A 12,297-nucleotide genomic window follows, 5' to 3' on the forward strand; every position below is an offset into this window, starting at 1 on the left:
CCCTCACAAGCCTTAGCTACTCTTATGCTTAGTTTGCTTCTCCCCATGGAAGCAACAAATTATATTGAAGACATCTGCTATTTTGAAGCACTTAAGAAGTGGCAAACCATCAGAGATGGAGAACCTTCAGCCTATCGGCAATGTGCAGCCTCGGGGCTTACCTCAGCCTCCTGCAAGTTTACCTAGGCCTACTCCCTTTCCCCAAGGCCCACCTTTACTGAGTCTCCCAAAGCTAATTGCAAATCAAACAACAACAAACAAACAAACAACAAACAAATACTGCTCCTTTCTGTAGCACTGAGTAGGGAATCCTACTTTATTCCCTAATCTAGTAGATTTTGGATCTCTCCCAGCTTTGCTTTGAAAGAAGGGCTGTCTTTTGCCCGGCTGAACTGAAACTGACTGGATAGCTTTAGGAAGGAGGGGAAAACCAGCCCACCCCATGTCATCTGGGCTTGGTGCCCAAACAGCTCCTAAATTAAGCAATCTTCATTTTACTGTGCTCCAAATTGTATCATATCTCAAGCATATTTGCTTTAAGGAGCACAGGCAGAGATTTGCTGCGTTCCTCCTATTTCTTAAGCCATTTGAGAAAGACACATATCAGCCCTTTCTTTTCACAGAAGAGAGAATATGTTCCTTGCTTAGATTTCTGATACACTGTGAAGCTGTTCTGGATTCTGGGCACATTGCAAAAAGCAGTGAAAATCTGTGGGCTATTTGGTACAATATGCATTGGAATAAATCCTCGTGCCATTGTTAAAATCTAGAGAATCCCAGAAGTTTTGTGTTCCACTTATCACCATGGTATGCCTCTTTTCCCCCCAGCTGGCAGTGTTTGGATTTCTTGATAAAAATAATAAGCTAAGGGCCAGTTCATACAGTCTGAATTTTCCTCAAATAAACCATGGCTTTGTGTAGCTCTGAGCATTCCCCAAATTTGCTGTGGGTGGCAGATTGTGTGACACCTAAACAGCACTCAACAACATTCTAAATTCAAACACATTAGCTCTCTATTTTATGATTGATGTATTCTAAAAACAGCAGGCATAATAAAAATTCTTGACTATGCATTTTGATTCAGCTACACTTATGATGGTGGTGACATACTGTACAGAGACATAGCATGTCACTATCCTGACTAAACAGCTGATTTTTCTGAAGCAGGCAGATGGAAATCCTCTTTAAGAAGTTGGCCATGCATTTTCATGGGAAATGCATACATACATAATGTTCTCATAGTGCATGTCAATCAAGAAAGCAGAAAACCTTCTGCTATAAAAGTGCACTTCTTCTTTGTTTATGTGTCTGCCTGTAGAAACGTTTCTCAATCAAGAGAAAAAAATTGGCATCTACAATTGATGTTAGACTTTAGTACCCAGGACAGTAGCATCCAGGACAGTTTACTTGTTGGGTGACATTTTAGTCTGCAAAAGTGCTTGTATGTTCCGCAAAACTAATATAAGCACTCATATGCAACACAAATCCTCCTGGAAAAGGCAAGATAACATTTTACTTAACAATGTACATCAGTCCCATGATTGGCTTGTGTTTGCCACTGGAGGCTTGTTCTGCTTTTCTCTGGCCATTCGAATGGAGCAGAAAACAGTAAGGAAACAAGCTCCACGTGCTCTGAAATGGTCAGCAGGGACTGATTCCAATGCATATCATTGCCTATTCCTTTTCAAGGACTATCTGGAATACGTATATATAACAAAATACTGTAGCATCTGTTATTTTTATACTTTGTGATCCTGTGTTTTGGAGAGTGTTCTTAACTTCAAGGATTTCTGTTGAAGGGTATGAATATTTCTAACATGAAAAAATAATGTATTCCTATATGATTTTATGGGATATAGTTAACTGACTTGCCCTGTCTTTTTAATACCTATAATATGTGTGTATTTGTGTTTGTTATTAGTCCCTAATGAAGGCCTTTTCTCATTGAGGCCAAAACACATTAGGCTTTTTTGAAAAAAATTGAACAATTGACCATCTCAGAGCACATGGAGTTTTTTCCTTACTGTTTTCTACTTTCAATGTGCATTCCAGTATTTTTTTTCACTGCTACTGTTGAATGGAGCAACTATGCACCAAGCATCTCACAATACACTGGCCTAGATTGGTTGTTATGGATAGTGAACAAGCAGAATGCATGTTCCTTCATTCAACCTCCAATAAGAACTCCATATTGTGTATTTGGGGGAGGGGGCTAACAATTTTTACAGCAGGGATACCCTATTGTATATATTAAAGCAGCTGTTGGCAGTTTCACTCTTTGGAGCTGAAAGGGAGCCAGTCCAAAATCTCTCCTGACTCTTAATGGTTTGGACAGCATCGTTTTCTTGAAAAGTTGTATCAAGAATGCTGTGATTTGTATAGCAGTGTTGTTCAACAGGACTTCATGAAGAGGTCTGTGGTATTCTGTTGAAGCTTGTCAGAGTCAAGGAGAGGTGCATCTCCATATCAGGCTTTCTCACAGCAATCTATAAAATTTAAGTAGCATCCTCTTGGGGTTCGCGAGCCAAGTACCATACTTGCAAAGACTATTCAAATCTAGAGTCAAAAGATTCCAAGGGTAGGCATCCAGCAGTCGAATCTTGGAATTGATAGCCATACAAAAGTAGTATCTTGCCCCCTCTTACCTGACTGTATGTTCTTGTCTTGCAGGCCGGGTTTCTTTCTTCACGTCTGGCTCTGAGAACCTCCATCATGTAGAAAAGGTCCAGTGGGGCACCCGCTACGCCATCACCATTTCCTTCACTTGCAATCCTGACCATGGCATTGGGGATCCTGTTCTAACATAACAGGTGGAGTAGATGGATTAAGAAGAAAAGACCTGTGAGAGGAAGGGAAAAGGAAAATTTTAACTTCCCATGTAAATTCAACTGCATTGACTCTTTTAATATTTGTTTAATGTAAATGTGAGCTATTTTCATATACTCTTTTTCCTCCTAAGTGTTGCAGACAGTGCCTTAAGGTCCATCTTTCTAAATCTCCAGTAACAATAAGTTTGCTTTTTGTCAAACAGTTTGGCTTTTTCCCATCCTTCAAGGTTACTTCACAATTCAGAACTGCAGAATAGTCCATGTATGTTGTCATTCTTCTAATGGTGGAAACCAACCTTTCCCTACCACCAAGTATTTCCTTCACTTGGTCTGTAGAGTGCCCTGTGAAACAGTTTGTGAGCAAATGAATACTCAGGAATGTGTTGTGAAAGAGGGTCTCGGTTGCTTCCTACCTTTGGGCTCTTCTCCTCCATAACTGGGCCCTCCATCACTTCTCTTCCTTTCCATGACAATGCATAAGTTTTTGAAAATAAATAGAGCATATAAATAGGGCTATTAAGCAAATTTATAGGCATGTGCATTGGCACATTTTACACTAATTTGAATGCTATGTTTCAAACTATTTTCTCTGAAAATAGAATGGGATGGGCAAATTCTTAAGGTCTTAGGACCACATTCTTTACCCCAACATCAACTGCAAGTTGCACCAAAGCAGGTGAAAACCAAAATGAAACAAACTAATTCTGAAGTCTCTGGAGATCGAATTCTAGTTTCATTTTTCAGCATAAAGGCCGGGAGCCCTGCTGGTGCTCCTGGAGTTATCCATGAGTTTCTCATTAAACATGATGGAGGCAGAAGTAGTTTTGCAGGCTGAAAAAATGGCCCCTTGCCCCTTGAAACAGTTTCTGCAGCTATGCTACAGAACTTGGTTGACATTACCCATGCATCAGTTTCCTTTAAAAAAAAACCCAATAAGCTATTCATCCATTAATCTGCTTTTTCTTGAACACAAAGCATGTGCATTGACTACTAGAATGGATTTTTTTTTCTGTACCCAGAGCTGTACATGAACTGAGAAATAATTTTATAGATTGGTAGGAGACTACTTAAGACAAAATAAAACTACTGAATAACCTGCTTAATCCAGTTGATATCTAACCTGTGTGCTTTCAGGAAGCATGTCTCTTGTTTTTGGAACACAATTTATTTAACCTCATGCACCATAGATTCTAAATATTCAGCTGATCTCAGAACCTGTTAAGGCTTTTTTGGAATGAACTCTTTACCTCAGCTATACAGGATATGCAGCTATCAAACAAAGTCTGAAATAACTTCAAAAATCTTCTGGTCTCCAGTAATAAGCAGCCATGTTTCCTGAGGGTGGAAATGTTGCCGGGGGTGGGGGGGGTGGGGTATGATTTGGATGCAAACAATTATTTAATCATGTTATAAGGGAAAATGTTATAAAATGTTAACCACTGTACATTCAATCTTTACATTGTGAATGGCATTTCAGCATAGGGAACAAACCTCCTCACATTGCAGATGAACAAAGTCTGACCCTTTTATTCTTTTAATTGGTTATTCAGTACTGTGTCTCAAGAGTGTAAAAGGTTATATTTGTGATGTACACCAGCACTGTATTTATGTACTAGCCTGAACACAGGAGACATAGCACATGAGATCTCATGCAAGCAAGCCAGGATAGTAGAAGTGGGACACAGCTCTTCATCTCAGCCTCAAAACCAAGCAAGGAAAGAGAACCTCACACCCAGCATAGAAATGTAACATTCTGCTCCTCTACTGCCAGACTAGTGATGACTTTTGTGGATTTAATTACAAAACCCACATTGCCCAGGCACTCCTTTAACACATTTTTCTGCATTATCAGATGCTCCAAGCCTATATTGCGTTGACATGAAGAATTCCATGTATGTGTCCTTTTTGCTTCAGGTTTTCCTGAATTATATAGATAGAAGATAGTATATTGCTTTGCATTGTGTGAAAAAGAGAAATATAGGTAAGCCAAGTAGAAACTGCTGGCTTTCTTTGAAAATGTGTGTGATTGTATCTGGCAGTACTGAGCGGCATGCCTTAGCAGAGAATAGTTTGATCCTCCGTTTGAGAGCAGACCAACTGTCCTCAAAGGAGAAGCAAGTTGAAGGCCTATAGCAGAGACTACTGTGTGCCCAGCAAGGGTTTGATAAATCATGCTGTTTTTGTCCTAGTTACAAAATCAGTCAGAAGCAGTAGTAATGAGTGCTGGATATTCTAGCGCAGGATAAGGGAGCTTTCATTCCAGTCTGCAGCTTGCTACTCCCCACAGACCTTAACCACCCACCCACCTACCCATTAGGTTTTTTAGGAAGCCTCCACTGGTTCCAGTGGAGGATTTTCAAAAGCCTAAACAAGCATGCAGGACCCAGAGACTTTCCCAGAAGCTTCTACAGACTGAAATCTTGGCACTACCCTGGCCCAGACCTTATTTGAATTACATGCTAACACCAGGTGTAAATAAGCAACACAACTGTCAAAATGCCTATAGGATACAGTATGTTTGTCAGACATTTGTATCAAATAAATCATGAAAAAACCCACATGGGAGTTCATGTTGTCTTGATCTTTTATGCAACTGCATTTTAAAAAAATCTGACAGATAGGATTGTATGCTAAGCTGTGAGCTGTTCTGTGCAAATGAAAGCTACATTTGGGAGAAAATAAGAGGAACATCTCTCAAAGTTTTATATGAAATATTTTTTTTAGAAAATGTCCATTGTGTTCCAGGCTGGATGCTCTTTTGCAACTCCTTTCACAAATGAAAAAAGAAAGAAGGGGCAGACAACCTGTTCTGAAGAAAAGTTAATACAGTGCCTGTCATGTTTAAAATCTCTCCTCTCTTGTCACTTCAGCTTCCATCTTTCTCCAGATCTACAGGGTGAAGATCGTCCCCTTAATGAGTTCTTTCTGGCAGTACTAAAAAGAAGGTGATTCTCTCCCCCCCCCCCCTCACTTCTTCCTTGTGGTTTTTTTTTCTCTGATAGCAAAGTGATGCTTTCCATCTCCCCAGGAGCCACCTGTCTACTTAATGTTTATTTCAAGCACCCTTTGGTGCTGCTGATCAGAAGATTCCCCACCACCTGTACAATCTTCTCCTTCCTGAGTCAATGAAGATAAAATACTTTCTAATGAAATAGCATCTACCATAGTGTGTGGATGTTGCACCCTGCATGTAAATCTGTAAGTTACCCTGCTGTTGATTCTGTTTGTGTAATGCAAAGTTATTTAGAGACAGAATCTGACTAAATCTTTTTGCTAGTCCCAATAGGAATATGCTCACTGAATCAGTGAGATCTGCATATCTGTAGAACTCCTTCAGCACCACACTTCAAATCAGTTTATTTTCTTCCTGTCAGTTTACTTCACTGTCCAGCTGTCACAACCATACTTAGAAAGGGAGAATACAATGGCTTTAGTACTCAGTGATGTTGCTTGAGACTTCAGGATCTTGTCTAGTTCTTTCATAGTTGCCCTTCCAAGTTCTAGTCGTCTTTGGATTTCTTGATTGCAGTCTCCATTCTGAACATCTTGTTCAGTGGAAATTCTTGAATTATTTCAACATTTTCATTGTCTACAAGATATGTAAATTACATGTAGCCATTATTTTTGTTTTCTTAATGCTCAGTTCTAAACCTGTCTTTGTATTTTCTTCTTTGACTTTCTTCAGCAATTGTTCCAAGTCTTTGCTAATTTCTGCTATAAGTATGGTGTCATCTGCATCTCTTAAGTTAAATTAGAACTTCATATACCTATAGAAACAGTACTGATTGGCCATCATAGAGTATGCAGCTAAGGTCAGATTATCATGCCAGTGAAGCCCAAGGTACCGCTCAAGAAATGGCTGCCCAGCTTTTGAGTGAGCGTGGAGAACATGTTGATGTCAATGATGATTTGCTTTAATAATAGGCTCCACGAGGCAGCTAGCTGATAGCAGTGATCATGCCACCATTAGTGATCATGCCACCTATTTCTCTCCTGCTTGGGAAAGCAGGAGCCTTGATGATTTGGTTTGAATTTCCTTAAATCAAAAATTTTAATAAAATTTTGCTATCCCAAGGGTTCTGCAGGTACAGTTTTATGCCTAAGAGGTTTGTCTGGTTATAAACAGCCAAATTTCACAGCTGCAAATAAAGATAACACTAGGCGGAATGTTCTGGGAGTTTTATAGATATATCCACTTAAAATAAATATTTTTTTAAAATATCAATTCAAAGTTTAGCTGCTCAGGCAAGAATCTCTTGGGAAGGGAGGAAAATGACTAGGGTTGAGGGAGCATCCATCCCTCTAAATTTGACCAGCTTTAGCGAGCAATGACTATTAAGTATATTAAACCAACAAAATTATCTTGTAATACAGCTGCAGTAACATACAAAAGAGAAACATTTACCAAACGGCACGTTTCATTAAGGAAGCATAGTGATGCTTTTGCTTCCAATAGCTTTTAGGTTATAGGTCTCAAGAGAACTACATTTTGTTTCATTCAGTAATTTGGTAACCATTGGTAATTTGCTGCTCAGATGTCTGAGGCAGATTTGCATCACTATGGGAATGCTAACAAGGTTGTTCAGGTTTAATAACTGGCTGCTTTGGCAGTTTTTCCTTTTAGTATCTTTTTCCACTGGTGCTCAACAGAAATTCCCTGATATGTATCTTAGAGTGAACTTGAATTACTGTCTCAGATAGTAACATAGGCCCATTACAGACAGGCCTTTGCTCCGCCCCCAGTATGTACTAGGGGTTGGCCGAGGACGCAGCGTCCAATCAGGCCTCACCCCTAGTACGTACTGGGGACGTCAAAATGACGGCACTCTATACACATTGGCGCCGCCATTTTGATGTGATAGATGCTTAGTGTCTGCACGGGGTGGCGCGGCACGGTTCTGACACCGCAAGTGCACCTTTCGCGCCTTGCAGCATCACAACTGCGCAGCAAGAAGAACCCGCTTTTTGCGGGTTCTTTTTGCTGTGTGGGGGAGCGGTGCGGTTTGTCTGCTGTGGCTCCCTCGCGCAGCAAACACGGGCACTGGCAGAGCGCCCTTTTTGGGCGCTCTGTAAAGCGCCATAGACACCCATTCAGTTTTCACACATGATTGTGTACATGTTCCAACTTACAAATATGTGGGGAGAAATGTCATGTCAGAAGTGGCTATGAAATCTTTAAACCACTCTTGCATATTAACAATTCAGTTAGGAATGAAATGTGCAGTGTGTTCTCAATAGTGATGTGTTCTCAGTAGTTGTTCCTCACTTATGGGTTCTATTTGTCTTTGAGGCTCATTCTTTTAAAACAAAGAGCCTTAGCAATGTTGATGAAGACAGGAGAAGCAACTGGGAAGCATCTGATGGAGTCCACAGAAACCTTTGAAGACCCATCTCAAGATGGTTGTTTTATTAGTTTAAAATCCCAAACATGATGTTAAGACTTTTTCGTTTGCGCAAACTTATCGTGAATCATTAAAGGTTTCTTTTATCCACACATTTGTATTACTTTTTGTCCATTTTAAAAGTTGAGGAAAAAGAGGCCGGTTGGGGAGCACAGTTGTTAAATGGGTGGCCAGGGCCTGGACATTAGCTGGCTGAAAGAAACAGCAGGGCTTAGATTGGGCCACATCCTTGAAGTCCTACACACCACTGAGCAGGATGGCTTGTATAACTTCTTAAGGCCTCACATTCACATTATCTTTTAGGCATAAGAATCCTATGCTGCTTTTTCCATGTCAAAAGCCACAGGTTGTATGGGAAAAGCCCTTGGTACTGTTTCTACCTTTGATAGCACCATTTCTCTTAGAAACCTGGAGAGTGTAGTAACTTGGGCTCCTCCATCATAGTTCAGAGCTGCTGATATTATCTTATAAAGGAAAAAGCCATGCTACAACATCTCTGATAAATTGCTGTCCTAGAAAGCAACCATGAAAAATGTCCTGCGGGCATAGTTTTTGCCACCCACAAGTAAGTCACACCGTAGATGAATGAGTGTAAACCAGAATGAGGAGAAGAGCAGCAACAGCACATGGTCTGGCAGACATTGTTCAAGGGAGATGTTCCCTAGAAACCACAGAAATCATAAATACAAGGAGGAAAATGTTCTACCATCATACTGGAAGCGTTGCAAACAGACTGGCTCCTATCTCCATATGTGGATAGAATGTCCTAAAGTTCAAACTTTTGGGCAGCGTTCATAAACCAGATCTCACTTATCACTGAACAAACCATCCATTTTTTTGTCTTAGGGTTCGTTCTCACTGTATAATCTGATTCCCGATTTGGCTCTGTTCTGCTATGTTAATCAATTCCAAAAGGTCCCTCATTCCCACTATAACTTGGGATTTTTTAAAATCACTTTTTTTAGGTATGATTGTTGTCTGCATTAGTTGGCACTATTCCAAATAAATGTCAATCATTGGCTCTATAAAGGGGGTGCAGAGCGGAGCAAGGCAAGGACAGGAAAGGGAGCGTGGTACAAGGCCCAGAGGCAGCGCTGCTGTCACCCCAGAGGCTGCTGGGGAAGGCAGAACAGCCCTTCAGTCGATCACCCCCTGCCCCCTGGAAACATCTTCGGAAGACTGCGGCCCCAATTGAACCTTTTCCCTCTGGTGACCCCAGCTCTGTGTGCTGCCGAGGAGGAGGAGCAGGCACTGGTGGCGCTTTGCAGGCAGGATGGCAGGGCCGGGGCTCCTCCTGAGACCCCCACTGGGCACCATCGGGTGCAGACGAAGGGAGGAAGGCCCCTGAGGAAGCCAGGACAGGCCCCGCCACCTCCCTTTCCTCCCGTGTCTCTCCGCCCCCTCAGGCCCTCACTGACTGGACCTTCTTCAGCCCTCTCTAAGGTTCACCTGGGGCTGTCAGTGCTGCAGGTGGTGGTGGTGCTGCTGCCGTGGGAGTGGGCAGCCTCGGTGGGACCTTGGGGCTGCGGTGGAGCAGGCGAGGAGGAGGAGCGGGCGGAGTGGCCAGGGAAGGAAGTGCGGAGGCCGGGGAAAGAAGCAGAGAGGAGGAGAATGGAGGCAAGGCCAGGGAGGACGGAGAGAAGGCCAGGGGACCCGGGAGGAGGCGGATGGGGGACACTTTTTAAAAAAATTAATTTAATCGAAAAATTGATATATTGGTAAAGCAACTACTTGCCTTTGCAAATACTTCCTTTACTAATCTATCGATTTTTCAGTTAAATAAAAAAAAAAAGCCCAAAAGGCAGCACTGTGTGTGTGTGTGTGACATCTCTGGGGAGGGATGGTACACATCCCTCTGCCATTTGTCCCTCACCTCAGAATGAATTGATTCTGAGTTGTCATTCCCACTTATTGGACACGCTTCATAATCGATTCTTCTGAATAGAATGCAAAAAACCTACTATCAGGAAAACCCAGTTTTTTTGTGTTTGCCCCACTTTATCCCAACTGAAATTGATCTAATAAGGACCTGAATCAATTTCAAGTGGGAATGAGGGTCATATACCCCGATTTGCAATTCACTGTAAATTGTAGAGGGAACAAACCCTTACACGTTTGTTTATTTGTATACCAAAGAAAACAATGCTCTGAAACACAGAAATCTTATCGCCTTCTTTCTGGCTGCTGCAAGAACTGAAATAGGTGCCTAGAAGACAGGAGATTTAACTCTGGAAAAATGGTGAACTAGAGTTTGTAAAACATGGTAACTTGAGAAACATTCCTATGCCATCAGTTCTTGTAATGGATAAAGAAATTACATTCCTTTTATGGGGACTTGTCAACTCTTTTTATGTTACGGCTACCTCACATTTGTCCAGACCACTATCAGGAACTGCTGACTTACGGAGAGAGATGTCCTACTTGAACCCAGCCCCAACATGAAAGGCTCTAAGTGAACTCTTGTGTTCATCCTAATTGTGCAATGCCATCTGGATGGAATTGTCTGTTAAGCATCCCAGGTATGTCTTTTTCTGTTAACCCACATCCTAAACCTGTCTGAACATTTTGTTGTTGCTGTTGATTTAATATTCTTTTGAAACTGGAACAAATAAAAGAGTTTTTTTTTAAAAAAAAAAAAAAATGAGGATTTAAGGTCCAAAGGGATCTTAGCTCTAAGGATTGCTCAGCCAGTATGGCCATTGACCATGCAGACTGAGGGATTCTGAGAACTGTAGTCCAAAAAAGATAATGTTCCCAAAAGTTCACAGAGAGTTCCAATATAAAGTTACAAATCCTGTGATTTCAATAACAGAACACTCTAACATGTTCAGACTGTTTACAAATCTCTCCTCTGTCCCCTTGCCTTCATGTCCTGATGAAACCCAGTGCTTGCAAGACATCTTCTCTGAAAACATCCTACTTCATTTACAGTGGATGAGATATGAAGAAACTTGAGAAGAAAACCCTATGATAGGTTTGCCTTAAGGTCACTGTAAGTTAAGAAAAAAAGACTTGGAGGCACACAATGACAACACACACTTCCTGGATGCTCCCTGTAGACCTGAAACAGGAATCTAGACAACTACTACAGAAAGATTATAATGTGACTTAAGGCACCATTTCTATGCACACTTACTGGGAAGTAAATCCTACTAAATTCAATGGTCTTACATTTGTGTAGATCACAACTGGATTGCACCATAAGGCTTTATCTCTACTTCCTAACCAAATGTCTGTCCTATGATTATGGAGGTCAACAACAAAGATTCTAAGATTGAGAGAAAGATAATGACTGTAAAGCTCAAGAAAGTCAGGTAAAGGGAGGGCTGTTGTCTCATACTAGGAGAAACATACCCTCTTGGAAAATGAGTCAATCCAGCTCCATGACAGAAGACTGAGAATTCAACTCTTGGATACCAAAGGCTAGTTTATTACCCAGAACAATAAGTAGAACAAACATTGTTTAGTAAAAAAATTCTCAGCATCAAAATTCTTCTGCTCCCATTTTCTAAGAACCTGACTAGAATATACCCCAAATGTTGTTGGACTGCAGCTCCCATCAGTCCTACCCATCTTGGACAGTGGCAAAATATTCTAGGATTTATAATCCAGCATCATATGGAGGATCATACTGCCCATCCATTTTCTACATCATAGGTTGTTCACATGTTTTTTGTTACTATTGTGTCAAAAGTAACAAAACATCACTGAAATGGGGATGTTAGTTTTCCTTTTGCCACTCACCTAGAAGCAAACAAAAGGAACACAAAACACATGAAAATATGCCGGGGGGGGGGGGGGGGCTTTTATTAGGCTCACTAATTTATCAGAACAAAACCAATATAGCTTTGTTTTGTAATTTTAAGAAAAACTTGATATTTAGAAATTAGCAAGCGAAGAAGCACCATTTCCTCCAAACTTTGCTTCCCCATTATTTGTTGTTGATGTGTGCCTTTAAGTAGTTTCTTGCTTATTTTCTTGGCAACATTTGTTTAGAGGGGGTTGACCTCTGCCATCCTCTGAGGCTGAAAGAGCGTGACATGCCCACAATCACACCGTGGGTTACC

General features: G+C 41.1%; 1 protein-coding gene across 2 annotated transcripts in view; it reads left to right on the forward strand.

Moving 5' to 3' along the window:
* The window catches only part of OGFOD3 (2-oxoglutarate and iron dependent oxygenase domain containing 3), a 54,449-nt gene extending 46,125 nt beyond the window's left edge, over positions 1 to 8,324 (forward strand). For both annotated transcript variants that reach the window (XM_042448129.1, XM_042448130.1), the window contains exon 9: positions 2,671 to 8,324. In XM_042448129.1, the coding sequence (XP_042304063.1) occupies positions 2,671 to 2,807 (137 nt within the window). In that variant the 3' untranslated portion in view covers positions 2,808 to 8,324. The remainder of the gene's footprint in view (positions 1 to 2,670) is intronic.
* The last annotated feature ends 3,973 nt before the right edge of the window (positions 8,325 to 12,297 follow it).

The sequence above is a fragment of the Sceloporus undulatus genome, chromosome 2, assembly GCF_019175285.1.
Source record: "Sceloporus undulatus isolate JIND9_A2432 ecotype Alabama chromosome 2, SceUnd_v1.1, whole genome shotgun sequence".
NCBI lineage: Eukaryota > Metazoa > Chordata > Lepidosauria > Squamata > Phrynosomatidae > Sceloporus > Sceloporus undulatus.